General features: G+C 43.9%; 1 protein-coding gene across 7 annotated transcripts in view; it reads left to right on the top strand.

Moving 5' to 3' along the window:
* Nucleotides 1-18,712, top strand: part of fhod1 (formin homology 2 domain containing 1) — a 60,383-nt gene continuing 41,671 nt past the window's right edge. For all 7 annotated transcript variants that reach the window (XM_067582604.1, XM_067582074.1, XM_067581298.1 and 4 more), the window contains exons 1-3: nt 1-318; nt 5,111-5,217; nt 12,362-12,426. In XM_067582604.1, coding sequence (XP_067438705.1) covers nt 16-318; nt 5,111-5,217; nt 12,362-12,426 — 475 coding nt within the window. In that variant the 5' untranslated portion in view covers nt 1-15. The remainder of the gene's footprint in view (nt 319-5,110; nt 5,218-12,361; nt 12,427-18,712) is intronic.

Below are 18,712 nucleotides of genomic sequence, written 5' to 3'. Positions count from 1 at the left end.
GTCTTTTATTTTGAAATGTGCCACCGGAAGCGCTTCACGGTCCGGTGCTCGGTGTTCGGTTCAGCGAGCAGCGGCGTCTCTTCATTTAGAGCGCTGCTCGACACCGAGCAGCACAGACGCTTGTATCCGCAGCTCGGTGGCCGTCCCTCGGTCATGGCCTCCGTCACCTGCCGGGTCCAGTACCTGGAGGACTCGGACCCGTTCATCTGCACCAACTTCCCCGAACCTCGGAGACCTCCGACGGTCAGCCTGGAGGAGAACCTGCCGCTCAGCGAGCAGATCTCCGGGATACACAAGCTGCTGGAGGCGCCTCTCAAGGTGGGTCGGTAACTCTCCGCAGGTGTTGCTGTGTATGTGGGGACCTGCAGTACTCACATACTGTACTGAAGTAAAAGTATTAATACTACAAGTAAAAATACTCCAGGACAAGAAAAAATCCTGCGTTTAAAACCACACTAAAGTAAAAGTAAACAAGTATTACCAATAAAGTAAAGTAAAACGTTCTGGATTTTTTACTTGTAATGAAGTATTTTTACATTGTGGTACTAATACTTTTACTGAAGTAAAGGATCTGAGTACTTCTTCAGGTCACATAATCTGATGGTTCACCAAATGCGGTGTAACACCTGATACAAAATGATAATTAATGACAGCAAACAGGACTCTAAATAACTTTAAACTTGTGTTAAATGTTTGTAGTGACTGATTAAACTCACCTGTAAAGTTTCTCAGGTGTGAGAGCTCCAACACTCTGTTTTTATCTCCATTTACAAATCAAGGAATTTAATTTTCTGTCGCTTATTTATCAGGCGGAGAAGATTTAAAAGTAGTTTAAAGGTGACTGGTTGAACCAGAATGTGGAGGAAATCTACTATTTTCTTTTTTCAGTCTGGTTTTTACATTCCTGAAATCTGAAATCCACTCAAAAGTGCTTTAAAAAGTTTAGTATCTTTCAACATTAAAACATTTTTAAAGTGCAGTTAGGATGCTGTGCAGGATATGAAATTTAACTTGACTCAGAATGTAGTGACACGCAGACAAAGTGTTCAAATAAGAGTCAGAGCAGACGTCTAGTTTTCTGTGATGTTTAAATACTGAACAGTAGTTCTTGGGGTTCAGGTCTGATCCTGGAGTCAGTAAGTAGATCCGTCCCAGATGACCTGAGAGCTCTGAGACGCTTCAGACCGAAGCAGCTGATCAGAAAACATTCAGTAGTGTTTTAAAATCATTTCTGACGTGAGGTTTTCCAGCTGTCTGCTCAAACCTGTGAAGACTCTGTTCCAGTAGTCGAGTTTATTAAACCTCCTGATGCTGCTTGTGATGCTGCAGCCGTTCACAACGGCACACTGAACAAGACAAAAACACAGAATTCAGTATTTAAAGTAGACAAACTGTACTGTAGTTATTCTCTAACATCTTTAAAGCCAGTTAGATTATTGTGTTTATTTAAAAGAGGACTGCACAGATTCCTGTAACATTGTTGGGAGAGATATCATCATTTTTTATTTCACACACTCTTCTTCCTCGTACAAACCCGGCGAACCTGCCGGCCTCCAGCAGAGATGAAGAGCTGGAGATGTGGAAGTAGGCAGCTGTTTGCTAACATGTTAGCCACAACTCCAGATGTCAGATGTTGTGTTTACAGACTGTTATGCTGCCTCTGTGTGGCTAAAAACAGCAGCTAATGCAGTAGTAGTGGTAGTAGTAGTAGTAGTAGTAGTAGTAGTAGTAGTAGTTACTAGTAGTAGTAAACATTGTCAGGTTTCTTTAAAGTAAAGGCAATGAATCATTTCTGTAACATGTGAGCTGTTTCTTAGACGCTGACCAATGATCAACATATGAGCACATAAACTGAAAATATAAAGGACCAAGAATAGAACCCTGAGGAACCCCATTAATAATTATTGACATTGATTATTGTGTCTGCTGGCAGCTGTTAGCTAACATGTTAGCCACAGCCACTGTATGAGCTGCTGAAATGTCAGATGTTGTGTTTATTAGATTATTATGTTTTAAACAGCAGCTTTAACATACATGTCTCTATATGTTTCACTGCTGTGAAGCTGGAGGGCTTTTAGGTGATGTCAGATGTATTTTTAGCTCGTGTTTCCTCAGAAGTGGCCTAAAAATATAAATAAAGCTTTAACTGGGTAGTTTAGACCAAACCTGAACCACTGAGGTTTCACATCAGAAAACACTCATGTTGTTAGTTTATGTAACAGTCATGATGATGATGATGATGATGATGATGTTGTTTTGGTCGGAGGACTCGTGTGTTACTTGTTAGCATATGAACTGAAAATATAAAATTATTGACAGTAATAGCGGGAGGATCATGTTCGCTAACAGCCTCAGTTAAAGATGTTGTGTTAGCAGCTAAAATATCATTAAATCCTCTCCGACTGCGGCGCTGCAGCCACAGAACGAGGAGCGGCTGCACATCACAGTGATTCATCAAACTCAACACGGTTTGGTGAAGGAGTTGCCATCCAGAAAAAGCCACTAACAGTCCCGGTCCAGCTTCCTGTTGGTCGTCTGACTAATGATGCGTCTGTTTTGTCCTGTTTTGATGGTTGTGCAGGGAGTGCAGTTTTTCCAAACAGGAAGTGAATGCAGCGCGCTGTGTTCATGCTTCAGAGTCTCTAACTCAGCATGAAGTCACCCTCGCAGTCACATATCAGTTAGTCATTTTTCATCGTAGCGCTCATTCCTCAGTTATCACAGAGGCTAAAGTACACTGCTGCAGATAAAGTGGCTGTTAGAGCAGCGAGGAGCCTGACGCCTGTTTCAGTTTGGTGTTTTCCTGTTCAGGCTCTTTATTAAAGGAAGGATGATCATTACTCAGCAGTCTGTTTGAACACGCTGTGCTTCGTATTTCATCCTTCTTATCAAAGTGCTGCAGCCTGTTACAGAACTCATCATTCCTGCCAGAACGCCACTTTTCTTTATCATTTTTTTTTTTTATTAAAGTCGGTTTGTGGAAGATGCTGCGGTTGAAAGTAGAGTAACTCGGCTGCTGCGAGGCGTTCGGAGCCCCGCGAGAATCTCCAGGATCAGATAAAGACCAGAGAGCGCCGCTCCCACCAGATTACATTCCTCCGCTGACCCCCTAATTGTTCCCATCATGCTCTGGGGCTCGACCCCTCAGGCTCAGATCTGAGGAGGTGATACGTTGTCCTCCTCCTCCTCCTCCTCCTCCTCCTCCTCCTCCTCCTGGATGTGTTCTGGGTCGAGCTGAGTGATTGTGGAGGAACAGGGTGGGACCTGTAAACAGGAGATAAGCTGGATGGATGGATGGACGGATGTAATACTAACAGCAGAGTGATGATAAGAACTGAACGGGCTCTTCCTTCCTCATATGTGGAGCAGCGGCTGCAGAACAAGCAGCCTTTAACACACTGACGGAGCTTCAAACAGGATGATAATGTAACAATCCTGCAGCTCTGCAGTGTTAGAAGTGTGCAGTACCTGCTGGGGGGGGTAAAAGATGAATATACTGGAATACTGGTTTGTTACTTTCCTGACGAGATGATGTCAGCTTGTCACATGACCGTCAACGTGCATCTGCTCTGTAGCCTTAGTTGCTATGGTGGTTGCTAAGGTGGTTGCCAAGGGGTTTCCATGTGTTGTTCACGTTGTCCACTCTGATATTTCCGATGTGATTCAGCTCCGACATGTACGGAGAAAGAAGCAGAGAGAAGTTTGTTTTGGGTGTAAATGGTGCGGAGATGTTGCAGAAGTTTGTCAGATGAAGTGGAAATCTTCCAGAATGAGTCTGTTGAGTGTTTTTTTGTGTTGTTGTTGTTGTTGTTGTTGTCACGGCTCAGCGAGCACGTCCGCTGAAAAAACAGAACATTTTGTACGACGGACTGTCAGTTCAGACGACATCCAGTCGATGTGTTTGAGGCTGCAGAGCAACACGAGGTCATTGAACCAATCACATCGCATTAATACACACGTTCCTGATGGATGACTGAACGTCAACGCTGTCTGAGTGTTAGAAACCTCTGTGCTGTGTCTGGATCTGATAGTCCACCTGTACCTGCAGCCGCGGCTCACTGGTCTGAGCTGCAGGTGGTCAGCAGCTCAGCGCAGCGCTGCGTCACAGCTGGGTGTGTGTGGACAGGTACACACGGCACACCTGGCCGCGCCCAGCTGTGCTGATGAGGTCAGAGGTTATTTAAAGTCCTGCAGAGAGGAGCGAGCGGCTCAGACAGGCAGGACGTGTGTTGCTGCTGCTGCTGCTGTTGTTGTTGTAGAAGAAGAATGTGACTCCGCTGGTACGTCGTCGCCGCTGCAGCTCGCTATCAGCATCAGACCTGATTCCAGCTTCATACCTGACTATGACTCACCGCACGGCTACGACACGCCGCCCGCCAGCCGGCCCGCCGGCACGCCAGCTCGCCTATAAATAGACTGAAAACATTCAGAGCTGAACTCTGCATTCAGACAAACACATGTGCAGCCGGCGCTGCTGCTGCAGAGACGTCATGAATCACTGAAGCTTTGATTAATGTTCAGTTAAACAGAAGCTGATAAGTTAACGACTCCTCGTTCAGCCGAAGATGAGGAGGAAGAACCACTTGATTTAAATAAAACTAGTCCTTTTAAACTGTTACTGCAATAAAAGTACAGAAGTACAATTATAATCAACCAATCTTCATCATCATCACAATAATAATAATAAGTCATAGACATAAAATACCAGATCAATGCAGGAATAAAATTAAATAAGATTCAAAATAAATCAGATTTTATTAAACAGAGAAAACCAAATCTTCATGTGAGAAGTAAGTGAAGCTGTTTAATAGGAGGAGAAACGTCTGTCGTCATCTCTTCATCATCATCTGAAGATGAACATGTTGACATATCTGCTCATAAATAAACTAGAACCGGTTCAGTCGGTCAGGAAGTGTTTACACTGACGACTGTTAGATCACTTTCACCTTCACGTGTCAGTGTGACACACTCGTCCAGTACAGGTGTCAACATGCTGAAGTTATTTATGTTGTTTATTCTAATAAACTGTGTGTGTGTGTGTGTGTGTGTGTGTGTGTTTGTGTGTGTGTGTGTGTGTTTGTGTGTGTGTGTGTGTGTGTGTGTGTATCAGTTGGAGGAGTGCACCCTCCAGTTGTCTCCTAATGGAAACTATCTGGACCTGGACGCGTCTCTGTCCGAGCAGAGAGACGAGCTGGAGAGCTTCTACGAAGACGTGACGTAAGAACACCTGTCTCACCTGTCTCACCTCTCACCTGTCTCACCTGTCTCACCTCTCACTTGTCTCACCTGTCTCACCTCTCTCACTTGTCTCACCTGTCTCACCTCTCTCACCTGTCTCACCTCTCACCTGTCTCAGCTGTCTCACTTGTCTCACCTCTCACCTGTCTCACCTGTCTCACCTCTCAGCTGTCTCACTTGTCTCACCTGTCTCACCTCTCAGCTGTCTCACCTGTCTCACCTCTCAGCTGTCTCACCTGTCTCACCTCTCAGCTGTCTCACTTGTCTCACCTCTCAGCTGTGGGTTCAGTACCACATGATCTAGAAAACCAGCTGATGTTGTCAGTAAATGACAGAAGACTGAAGATGCTTCCATATTAATTAAGTTTTTTAAATTAAACAGCTGCGTACTGACAGTGACCTTCATCAGGATCATTGATCATTATTATTATTATTATTATTATTATTATTATTATCTGCCAGTACTGTTTCATATCTCAGAGGACTGAGGACAGTGTGCTGCAGTAGGTAAATAATTCCTCCTCTGTTCATTTAACTGAAGTGTTATTTCCTCCTTGTTTATCCCTCATATATAACTTTAGTATAAATAGTTTATTTTGATTCATATGTTGTTTTTTCTGACTTTATGTGAATGAAAATGTGCAGATTCACCTGTTTTCTCATTGGAAACAGATAAAAGTCAAAATATCACAAAAGCAAAGTTTGAAGGGAACAACAGACATGTTTATACCTTTTGAGGGATAAACAATAATAATAATAATAATAATAATAATAATACCCAGGAACACAGAACAAGTCAAAATGTATTACACAGTGAAATCAGTAGGGATGCATGATATTGGATAGCTGATATCTGATATGCAGATATTTCCAACTCATTGTGGCCAGTTGATGCTGATATATGAACATATTGTTCTCCAGCTGGCTGAGGAGACTATTATACCTGCAAGTATAGATTATACTAAATATGATCGATAAAGACAATATATGAAGGAAGAACTGAGGAAGACTGGAGTTCAGGAGCTCAGCATTAAAACTTTAATGAAGCTGCCAAGTGGGAGCAGCAGTAGAGTTTTCATTGAGTTTATTAGACAGACAGGATTAATGTGCAGGATTTAATCTCTGGTCCACACTCCGGAGCAGACGGTGGCGCTAATGCACCTAATACGCTGGTTGACAACCGCCGTTATAAACCAAGAAGATTTTTGATTCCAAGCAGAGTGGTACATCCTGTCAGCCGAGGTGTTTCCTATCTGTGCAGCTGAACACAGCAGCTCCTCTGCAGACTGTTTCCTCCGCAGGCTGCACTTCACTCAGCTGCTTCTTCCCACTTTAACCTGAACAACAAACCGGGACTCGGTGCTCCGGTTGGATCCACATGGAGAGCCGAGGCTAACGTTAGCTGAGAGGCTAGCGGAGCGTTAGCAGCACAGCCAGCTAACGTAGCGGCAGTCTTCACCGATGCTGATATTTCATATTAGAGCTTTTATCAGCCGATACCGATGACGTGCCGATAATATCGTGCATCCCTAGAAATCAGTCTCTAAAGATTCCCAACAAGCTGGTGAAGCTGTAAACAGAACCGTGTTCCTGCACATGCTCAGTGGCGTCTGTCTTACACAGAACTGCTCTCTGGAGACTGAAAGCGTGATGCTGTTATTAGTCTCCGGATCCGTTTCTAAACTAACTAACGTGATGAAGGATCATGTGACCCAGTGCAGCACTGTGACTCACTGACGGGTTTTTAATCAGATATATCAGCTTTGATACATGATCCTTTAAGTCAGTTATTGGTTATCATGTGATTGATGTTCAGGATCAGCTCCAACGTTTCAGACCTCTGATGGACGTCTTGTTGTCGTTCTTCTTCTTCTTCTTCTGTTTGTTTGTTGTCCTTCGACTGTGAATCAGTTCATCCTCCACATGCTTCACAGCGTGTGAAACACTGACGGTGACTGTTGTCACACCGGTCATGTAATAAATATCTGGCATGAAGGCTCCGAGGAAATGACTCATGTTTGTCAGTGTACAGTGCAGACACGTGCAGCGTCTCAATAATAACTTTATTATCACAATGAACTGTACTGAGACAAATGTACAGAACATGTGACACAAAAGACAGTTTATTATTCTGGCCAGTAAAGAATATTTTTTTTCCTCTGGCAGCTGAGTCCAAAAGTTAATTTTGGACTCTGGCAGCAGTTCTGCCTTTATGATGGGAAAAAGACACTGGAGATGATTTATTTGCTGTGTTATGTCAGAAGGATGCCAGCAGGGTTTACTGTGTGTGTATGTGTGTGTGTGTGTGTGTGTGTGTGTGTGTGTGTGTGTGTGTGTGTGTGTGTGTGTGTGTGTCAGCTGACTCTCTGGCCGCTCTAACGAAGGACGGAGTATAAAAACGGAGCGTCGACGTCATTTGAAACAAGACCTGGAAACTGTGTGTGTGTGTGATTTTCATGTGATGACGTCATCGAGGATCTCAGAACGGTTCCTTTTTTAGCGTTTAAGCAAACAGAAACTCTCTTTTCTTCTTCCTTTCTTTTTCCTTCCCTTCTTTCCTTAGTTTCTCTTTCTGCTTCTCCGTCCTCTTTTTCCCTCCCTCTCTCCTTCTCTCTCTCTCTCTCTCATTCTTTCCATACCTCCATGCAGTCGATCTTTCCGTGCTCTAATCCCAGCAGGCCACAGTCTGCTGCTGCTGGTTTATATGGAAACTGAGCTGTTCTGAGATCAGCTGAGTGAAGCTTCAGTCGTCTCTACCTGCTGCTGTTGTTGTTTCACCACAACATGAAGTTAAAACATCTGCAGCAGCTCTGTGTTCACCTCATGAACATATTGATCATCCAGATGATTATTGGAGAATCTGAAGCTGCAGGAGAGTAAAGATGATGAGTAGCTGCTGGTAGAGGACACGCTGCTTCGTTCATTGAAAGGATGGAACTGGTCCCCAGCTCACCTGCAGCAGCTGCTTCCTGAACCCAGAACATCAGTATTATTATCAGCTGTTATTCGTGGATCTGCTGCTGCTGCTTCAGAACGAGACATTAAAGTGAAGTCGGAGCAGAGAGAAGATGAAGAACAGTGTTATTATAGAAGATGATGATGATTACACTGTATGACTGTTTCATCTGGATCATGATGAGTCGCTTCTGTCTCGTTCTGCAGCAACATCAGCGAAGGTTAAAGGAAGTTCAGTTTATATTTGTAAAGAGGAAGATGACGGAGTGAGAGAGGTCAGCTGAGGTCAGCTGAGGTCATCTGGGGTCAGCTGGGGTCATCTGGGGTCAGCTGGGGTCAGCTGGGGTCATCTGGGGTCATCTGGGGTCGTTATCTATCAGTCTGTATAAACACTGATGGAAACGCTGCTTCTTCTTCTACAAGATCAATTCTGTTAAATGTTGATACTTGCTCTCTGTTGTTTATTGATCATTAAGAAGAAACAAACAACCAGCTGATGTTGCTGATTGATCAGAGTCTCTTTTTATTATATCTGAAATATTTCACATATTTTATTGTAATGTTCTGTTCTATTTGATTCTGATCAGCTGGTTGTTGTGTAGTTTGTTGCATCAAGTAAACTCATCACATGTTTACGTTTGTTTCTACGGTAACGTCGGTGTTTAACCATCATCATCATCATCATCATCACCTCTGACTTCGTCTCCGTGCAGCAGAAGTCTTCCTCACCATCGCTGCGAGTTATTTACATCGCTGTCCCGCCTCCTCCTGCGATCTGATTGGATGAATCTGTTGACTGACTGCAGCTGATGAAGATACAAACTGACAGGTTGAACTGGTTGTACTGGTCAGAGAGTCTGAACTGGTTGTACTGGTCAGTGAGGTTGAACTGGTTGTACTGGTCAGAGAGTCTGAACTGGTTGTACTGGTCAGTGAGCTTGAACTGGTTGTACTGGTCAGTGAGTCTGAACTGGTTGTACTGGTCAGTGAGTCTGAACTGGTTGTACTGGTCAGTGAGGTTGAACTGGTTGTACTGGTCAGTGAGTCTGAACTGGTTGTACTGGTCAATGAGTCTGAACTGGTTGTAGTGGTCAGAGAGGTTGAACTGGTTGAACTGGTCAGAGAGTCTGAACTGGTTGTACTGGTCAGTGAGGTTGAACTGGTTGTACTGGTCAGTAAGGTTGAACTGGTTGTACTGGTCAGAGAGTCTGAACTGGTTGTACTGGTCAGTAAGGTTGAACTGGTTGTACTGGTCAGAGAGTCTCTGGAGAGATGAAGGTTAATTATTCCTCTGAGATTTGTTGGATATTTCTGCTCTGAGTCACAAGACTGACTGTCTGTTTCCTTCACATCAACTCTGACTGTCTCTGATAGTCTCTGATAGTCTCTGATAGTCTCTGTCTGTCTCTGATAGTCTCTGTCTGTCTCTGTCTGTCTCTGATAGTCTCTGTCTGTCTCTGATAGTCTCTGATAGTCTCTGTCTGTCTCTGATAGTCTCTGTCTGTCTCTGTCTGTCTCTGATAGTCTCTGTCTGTCTCTGTCTGTCTCTGTCTGTCTCTGATAGTCTCTGTCTGTCTCTGATAGTCTCTGATAGTCTCTGACTGTCTCTGATAGTCTCTGTCTGTCTCTGTCTCTCTGTCTGTCTCTGATAGTCTCTGTCTGTCTCTGATAGTCTCTGTCTGTCTCTGATAGTCTCTGATAGTCTCTGACTGTCTCTGATAGTCTCTGACTGTCTCTGTCTGTCTCTGATAGTCTCTGTCTGTCTCTGATAGTCTCTGTCTGTCTCTGTCTGTCTCTGATAGTCTCTGTCTGTCTCTGATAGTCTCTGATAGTCTCTGTCTGTCTCTGTCTGTCTCTGATAGTCTCTGTCTGTCTCTGATAGTCTCTGATAGTCTCTGTCTGTCTCTGTCTGTCTCTGATAGTCTCTGTCTGTCTCTGTCTGTCTCTGATAGTCTCTGTCTGTCTCTGACTGTCTCTGACTGTCTCTGACTGTCTCTGTCTGTCTCTGATAGTCTCTGTCTGTCTCTGATAGTCTCTGATAGTCTCTGACTGTCCCTGATAGTCTCTGTCTGTCTCTGACTGTCTCTGATAGTCTCTGACTGTCCCTGATAGTCTCTGTCTGTCTCTGACTGTCTCTGATAGTCTCTGTCTGTCTCTGATAGTCTCTGTCTGTCTCTGATAGTCTCTGATAGTCTCTGTCTGTCTCTGTCTGTCTCTGATAGTCTCTGTCTGTCTCTGTCTGTCTCTGATAGTCTCTGTCTGTCTCTGATAGTCTCTGACAGTCTCTGACTGTCTCTGATAGTCTCTGACTGTCTCTGTCTGTCTCTGATAGTCTCTGTCTGTCTCTGATAGTCTCTGATAGTCTCTGACTGTCCCTGATAGTCTCTGTCTGTCTCTGATTGTCTCTGATAGTCTCTGTCTGTCTCTGATAGTCTCTGTCTGTCTCTGATTGTCTCTGTCTGTCTCTGATAGTCTCTGATAGTCTCTGATAGTCTCTGTCTGTCTCTGATTGTCTCTGTCTGTCTCTGTCTGTCTCTGATAGTCTCTGTCTGTCTCTGACTGTCTCTGTCTGTCTCTGACTGTCTCTGTCTGTCTCTGATAGTCTCTGTCTGTCTCTGTCTGTCTCTGATAGTCTCTGTCTGTCTCTGTCTGTCTCTGTCTGTCTCTGATAGTCTCTGTCTGTCTCTGATAGTCTCTGTCTGTCTCTGATAGTCTCTGATAGTCTCTGTCTGTCTCTGTCTGTCTGTGATAGTCTCTGTCTGTCTCTGTCTGTCTGTGATAGTCTCTGTCTGTCTCTGTCTGTCTCTGATAGTCTCTGTCTGTCTCTGATAGTCTCTGTCTGTCTCTGTCTGTCTCTGATAGTCTCTGTCTGTCTCTGATTGTCTCTGTCTGTCTCTGATAGTCTCTGATAGTCTCTGTCTGTCTCTGTCTGTCTCTGATAGTCTCTGTCTGTCTCTGATAGTCTCTGACTGTCTCTGATAGTCTCTGTCTGTCTCTGTCTGTCTCTGATAGTCTCTGTCTGTCTCTGATAGTCTCTGACTGTCCCTGATAGTCTCTGTCTGTCTCTGACTGTCTCTGATAGTCTCTGACTGTCCCTGATAGTCTCTGTCTGTCTCTGATTGTCTCTGATAGTCTCTGTCTGTCTCTGATAGTCTCTGTCTGTCCCTGATAGCCTCTGATTGTCTCTGACTGTCTTTGTTTGTCTCTGACTGTCTCTGACTGTCTGATTGTCTTTGTTTGTCTCTGACTGTCTCTGACTGTCTTTGTTTGTCTCTGATTGTCTCTGACTGCCTTTGTTTGTCTCTGTTTGTCTCTGACTGTCTTTGTTTGTCTCTGACTGTCTTTGTTTGTCTCTGACTGTTTCTGACTGTTTCTGACTGTCTCTGATTGTCTCTGATAGTCTCTGTCTGTCTCTGATAGTCTCTGACTGTCTCTGATAGTCTCTGTCTGTCTCTGATAGTCTCTGATTGTCTCTGATAGTCTCTGATTGTCTCTGTCTGTCTCTGATAGTCTCTGACTGTCTCTGATAGTCTCTGATTGTCTCTGTCTGTCTCTGACTGTCTCTGTCTGTCTCTGACTGTCTCTGTCTGTCTCTGACTGTCTGATTGTCTTTGTTTGTCTCTGACTGTCTCTGTCTGTCTCTGACTGTCTCTGACTGTCTTTGTTTGTCTCTGACTGTCTCTGTCTGTCTCTGTCTGTCTCTGACTGTCTCTGTCTGTCTCTGACTGTCTGATTGTCTTTGTTTGTCTCTGACTGTCTCTGTCTGTCTTTGTTTGTCTCTGACTGTCTCTGACTGTCTCTGTTTGTCTCTGATAGTCTCTGTCTGTCTGATTGTCTCTGTTTGTCTCTGACTGTCTTTGTTTGTCTCTGACTGTCTCTGACTGTCTCTGACTGTCTCTGTTTGTCTCTGTCTGTCTCTGACTGTCTCTGACTTTCTTTGTTTGTCTCTATCTGTTTCTGACTGTCTTTGTCTGTCTCTGACTGTCTCTGTCTGTCTCTGACTGTCTCTGTTTGTCTCTGACTGTCTTTGTTTGTCCCTGACTGTCTTTGTTTGTCTCTGACTGTCTTTGTTTGTCTCTATCTGTTTCTGACTGTCTTTGTCTGTCTGTGACTGTTTCTGACTGTCTTTGTTTGTCTCTGACTGTCTCTGTCTGTATTTTTTCCACAGAAAAGGGAAGAAGCCCATCCTGATCCTGAGGACTCAGCTCTCTGTTCGTGTTCACTCCATCCTGGGTAATTATCTCCTCTGTGTCAGTTTATTCTTTCTTTCCACGTCTGCGTCCCTGCGTCCACTCCTGCAGCAGAGTGATGACTCAGGGGAAAGTCTTTATTTCTATCCACACTTTCACCACAGTGACGTGTTGCTCTGATTCAGCTGCTGGGAGGATTTCCTCTCTGACTCTCAATCTGCTCCTTGAATTATAAAGCAACATCTTCCTCACTACTCACAGACCAATGCAGCTCAATTTCTGCTCGTCAGGCTTGATTCATTTATTTATTTTAACATTTCTTGTGACCTTCAAGGACTTTTTTGGTCGGTTTCACTGTTTCCAGATTGATCCCCAGAGCAGCACTTTGACTCCTCGCTCAGTAGATTGTTTTGTCTTTTCAGTTCTGTGAGTCTGTGAAGGTTATATGATACAAGCTGTAAACCAGTAGAACATGAACCAGTGTCGCTCTCTTTTTACCTGCCAGATTGAATAAAAAGAAGGCCAGTAGGAAAACCACCCAGTGTGGCAAAACTGCAAATGTGTTTGTGTTCAACTGAAAGCAGTTAGACATAATGTCTGTTCCAGACAGCTGGTTTCTGTTTTTACTTCCATTCAGACTCTGCGAGGGTCGAATCTCTGTAACCAGCTGAGAGTGTAAAGTCAGGTTGAAATAAACAGGAATTATCCTCTAAATCAAACTTTAGTTGTTGCCTTCAGCAGAGTGTGAGCCTCGTGTTAACTGTTCTTCACCATCAGTGGACATGATGCTGTCTTAAAGGACCAGTTCCCAGTGTTCCCAGTGTTTCCAGTGTGTTAAACCAGCAGTCAGGTGTCCATATGAACAGTGAAAGAGGTTTTCCTAGTAATAAAAAGAGGGAGTAAAAAGACTGTAACGTTGGATTTTGTCCCCCATCACTTCCATTGTAAGGTCATTATGAAGGGATCTTCTAATGGTCAGTATGAACAGGAGGAATGATTACAGCAAGAAGACTGACTGTTGGTTTAAGACACATGGTGAACCGTCCTGTAAGCTAATAATCAGGTTTTTGGTTTTCATGATACCTCTGCAGGTTTATTAATGTAAAGGTTTCAGACACGCTTCAGTCTGATGTTTCTGTCAGTTTTTATCTTACAGCAGGTTTGTTACTGAGGAACGGTTTCAGCTAGCTGAGGGTCGATGCTAATGTGAGTCAACAGTAGCTGAGGGTCGATGCTAATATGAGTCAACAGTATGATTATTATCTTATTGTCTCCAGCAGGCTTCCATAGAAACAGATTAAAACGATTCAAGAGGTCTGACGTGTCTGAACATGATGACTGAACCTCTGTGTTTACCAGAACGATGATGATGATGATGATGTTGGAGTCATTATCAGGAATTTATTGTGAAATATTGTGCATTTCCTGATGTTGTTTGTCTTCAGTTTCCTGCAAACATTTATCATTCCTTCATTGATCTTTCTTAATGTACAACAGAGCGTCTGTTCTTCTTCTTCTTTGTCTTCATTTCACTCTGCAGCTCATTGTTTACATTAAAGGTGTTTATTTCTCATGTAGTGATGAAGTTGTGTGTTTTACGTGTGATCAGCTGACTGTGGATCAGTTTAATCCTGAAACACTTTCTGCTCTTATTTCTTTATCCTGTTCCTGGTGTCGTCAGAATGACCTCTGACCTTTGGCTGGTTGGCGGGCGTATTGTCGTGCTGCATGTGTGACGGTTCGGCAGGTTGTGAGTCGTCTCGTTCTGCAGGTTTTCTGATCACATGACCTCAATCTGTCAGTCAGAAACACTCACTGAACTATCAGCAGTGAATATATATGAAACAGTTTTTACATGCATCTGTTTAAATATGATCAGCAAACAGCTGCTGCTTCCTGTCTGACCACATGATCCATGTTAACATATCAGCTGATGTTAGCTGTGTGTCAGTCTGTTGCTCCCTTCAGGATGAACAGTAATGACAATCATTAACTAAACAGCAGAAACACACATTCATGTTGTGAAGTCGCTGTATCCGTCAGGAATGTTGTGTTTGCGTGCACGTGATTGGCCAGCAAGGCGTCTCGCTGGATGACGTCGCTGCAGCACCTCGCCGCGTCTCTGCAGAGGAGAGAAATAAACGAGAGTTATGACCCGGTGGCTTCTCTCTACACAAACATCAAAGAAGAGAAACCGAGATATTTAATGAGAGAAGATAAACTCGGTAGCATGTTTGATTCCAGCTGCAGAGCTGTCGGTGTCAGAGCGCTGACCTGACTGATCTGCTCTCTGTGTTTCCGTCCTCCTGCTTTTTATTTGCATATCAGAAACATGAACATGAGGAGACTGTAACCTTCCTCAAGTGAACTCATGAAACAAACACATATTTCCATCATGTTTTCCATCATTTGAGCTCCTTTTAATGACATTATCTTATTGTTTCTTCTTCTTCTGTGACAGTTTAACGGCAGCTGTTAATCTGCTGATGTTCTTTTCATCATTGGGTTAAATATTCTCTACATTTGGAGGGAAGTCTGGCTTCCCTCGGTTCCTCTGTGCAGTCGGAGTGAACAGCCCTCAGTTCAGTTGTTATCTGGGCCTCCGGCCTGCTGCCTGTGTTTGTGTTGGGTTGTTAACAGTTTTCCTCCTCTGAGAGTTCACGCTGTAGTTTCTGTTCGGCTCCGTTCAGAACAAGCCTCTGTTTCATTGTTGCCGTTTTCATCCCAGCAGAGTTTGAGGAGCTTTTTTTGGTCTTATCTGACTCTGCTGTGCTGCTGCTGCGTTCCTGTTGGCAGCAGCAGGAAAGAACGGACACGAAACTAAAGAGGCTTCAGCTGCTTTTCACTTTCATTGTGTGAAATAATGAAAGAAAGAAAGAAAAGTTGTGCAGGGACTGAAAGAGAAGCATCAAGTCACAGTCAGAGAAATCTGATCTGTCAGCAGCTGGAAACATGAACGAGTTCAAACCTGCACACATGCAAAACTCTCAGCACAGCCGCTGCTTTCTATCAGCGTGATCAGTGATCAGTGATCAGTGATCAGTGATCGGTGTGTTGCTGTGGTTGTTTTTATATGATTAGTCATTAAAGTTTGCAGGTTTCATCCTCTGGAGAGCAGGAAGCTCTTCACTGACATTTCTGGAAATCTGTTGTTGAGATACAGCTTCACCTTTTCTGGGAAACACTGAACTTTCCCAGAGTCCCTGCTGTCGGCCGCTCCTCCCCCCTCCTCCTCCTCCTCCCCCCTCCTACTCCTCCTCCTCCCCCCTCCCTCGCTGCCTGGCATGACCCCGCCCTTCCTTCTCCGGAGGGGATTTCCCATCATGCTTCCTTCTTCAAGGCCTGAGCTAAGAGTGGCTCTCTCTCTCTGTCTCTCTCTCTCTCTCTCCTGCAGCGGTAAACAAACACGTCTTTGTGCCGAGTTTAGTTCCAGAGCGACTTTAACCTGACGCCACTTCCTGTCGCTGCTTGTCGTTTTTCTCTTGAAGTGTCGTCAGCTGTTTTCTTTATTGATGATATATTATTGATACTGATGTGACTCAGGAGCAGAAACAGAAAGCCAAAGTAAATATGATCAGTGTTGTTGTTGTTGTGAGATTATAGACCTGAAGACTCAGATTAACACTGAGAAGCTGAATGAATCCTGTTTCATCATCTCACATCATGAATTATTATTATTATTATTATTATTTGATAAGAGAAAAACATTCAAAACACAGAAACACGTCGACACGTTATGTGAAAGTTTCATGTGCAGATGATTTGGGTAATTTAAGGACATATGTTCAAAGATATGATGCAGAAATGTCGCTTCAAGCTCATAATGATGTGGAGACTGTACAATAAGAAAACAATCAGATATGCAGATTAGAATTAAAATGGTAAGTAGTGATGCATCTTCATCATGTACTGATGAAGACTCCTCTACAGATTCATCATCAGACTCATGATGGACAGTTTCTTAACAGATGAGAATCGAAGCAGCAGAGATTCAAACGTTCTTCTTCCTCGTCAAAACCTGCCGCCTACATTACCCACAATGCACCTGGACACTATGGTGTGTGATGCTAGTAGCTGTTAGCCTCCAGCAGAGATGCTAACCTCACTTCTCTCTAACTCCACATCTCCAGATTTATAATATTAAATAGTAATAAATCTTCACAGAGATGAGCACCTGGCTGTTTCCTGTATGACCCTGACAGGAAGAGCGATAACGTACCTGATAAGATAGATAACGACTCTACATTATAACCTCACTGTTGTCCAGTTAATCAGGTGACCTCCAGCCAGATGTTTATTTCATGTTGTTAATAAGTTTGAGTTGTTTCTCACTGATGAAGCTGTCATTCATTATCTTAACGAGCTGCTGTGATTAATGACAGAATCATCACTGTTTCAATAAAAACCTTAAAAAGGTTTAATTTAGTGTTCCCGTCTGCTCGCAGACAGTTTCTGTCATAACAGCGTTTTTTAATAAGCTCATTGTCAACATCTCGTCAGAACTCCAGTGAATATCAGCACAGATACGACTCATAAACGCATCACTTACAGAGCCAATCAGGACATTTCTCTTCACTGACGAGCCTGAAGGACACGTCAAGGTCACCTTCAACCAAAAACATGACGCAGGAATAAAACCCTTCATATGTGTAAACATGACGTCACAGTTAATTCTCTGATGAGTCACGTTTGTTCATGTCCTGATCTCCAGACAGGCAGGTCTATGATGAGGCGTTCAGGTGCTTCTCAGCAGCTCGTAAAAGTCAGAAACACGACTGAAAACTCCCAAAAAGCAAATTAAGAAAGTTTAATTCACTTCCTATAAGTTTTCTTCACGTCCAAAGTAAGAATGAAACTAAATAAAAACCTGTGAAAATGAGAAGAAGAAGAAGTGTGTGTGTGTGTGTGTGTGTGTGTGTGTGTGTGTGTGTGTGTGTGTGTGTGTGCGCCAGGTTGGCTGGCAGCCATTGATGACATCATTTCTCAGGCTGTGACTGTGTTTCCTTCCATGTTTTGTTGTTGGTTTGATCCTGACAGTCGGTTGTAGTTCAGACTCTCAGCGGTTGACACTGTCTCCTGTAAGTCGCGGGTTAGATTCCCAACAACAGTCGTACACGTGTCCCAGCTGTTGGACGCTGTTCTCCAGGTGTACAGTAGACGGAGGCCGTGGGTTTCAGCTCTGTCAGCTGGGTCCCAGTTTGAGGAAAGTGACGGTGACCTCGTGTTGTAGTTCTGAAGGAAACGCTGGAATGAAGTGAAGAAGTTCACCGTCGTCGGAGCAGAGTGATCCTCTGCTGGAGTTTGTAAAGTCTTCGTTAGTTTGGGGAGTAATGAGGCTTCTTTAATGCTACAGGTCGTCACAGCAGCAGACAGCCGACGGCTAAAAGTTCATAAAGTCGTGATGGTGACGTTCACTAAGCACTAAACGTGCTGCAGGACTATAAACAATCAATGGACTGCACTTATATAACACCTTTCTAGTCCGTCAGCCACTGAAAGCACCTTTAAAACACGTCAACACTCACACGCCGCTCAGCAACACTTCGACGTGCGGACTGGGAGAGACGGGGATCGAACTGCCGATCTTCTGATTAGCGGACGACCTGCTCTGCCTCCTGAGCCACAACCGCTTGTATAAAATAGAAATACAACGTCCTCATTGATACGCTAGCTATTAAAGGACGAGTTCACAGTTCTTTAAGTGTGTCTTCCCTCCGGAGCGTCATGTGCTGCTCTCTGTGCGGCCAGTAGGAGGCGCTGAGAGACGCTCTGCTGGCCGCCGCAGGAAGTGAAGGAGAGTCGAGTCTGAGTGTGTTTGTGATGAGAGGAAGCGCATCGTGTCAGTTATTGATGCTAAGCGGAGCGCGTCATTCTTGTTATATGTTAGAGATCGTTTAAGTTTCTGCCTCTAACGGCTCGTTAAGCAAACTGGCGGGAAATGTAGTTTGGAGGACGAGGTGGATGGAAGTGATGTGTTTAAAGGAAAGAAACTGGACTCATCTTCATGCCTTGATGATGTCAGATGTATTAATGTGCTCTGCCACATTTACAGTCTTTTTTTTAGCATCTAATTCCCTGATCAGCTGATAGAGGCTCCGTCTGAAGTTAATGATCAACTCAAACTGTGTGGAGACGCAGCCTGAAATAACGAAGTCGTCATGTTCATCTTCTGCTCGTTATGAAGATCACGCTGCAGGTTTTAATCTGTTTGGATTCCTGTGAAATCTCTGGATGATAACTCTTCTGTGATAATGATGGAAACATGTCAGATAATCAGAGTTAAAGAGCTTCTGTCTGACTGGCAGCAGATTAATATAACATATAAATCC

Source organism: Thunnus thynnus, chromosome 1 (genome assembly GCF_963924715.1).
Source record: "Thunnus thynnus chromosome 1, fThuThy2.1, whole genome shotgun sequence".
Classification (NCBI taxonomy): domain Eukaryota; kingdom Metazoa; phylum Chordata; class Actinopteri; order Scombriformes; family Scombridae; genus Thunnus; species Thunnus thynnus.
Note: the sequence above shows the minus strand (reverse complement) of the source record. Positions and strands in the feature narration are given on the sequence as shown.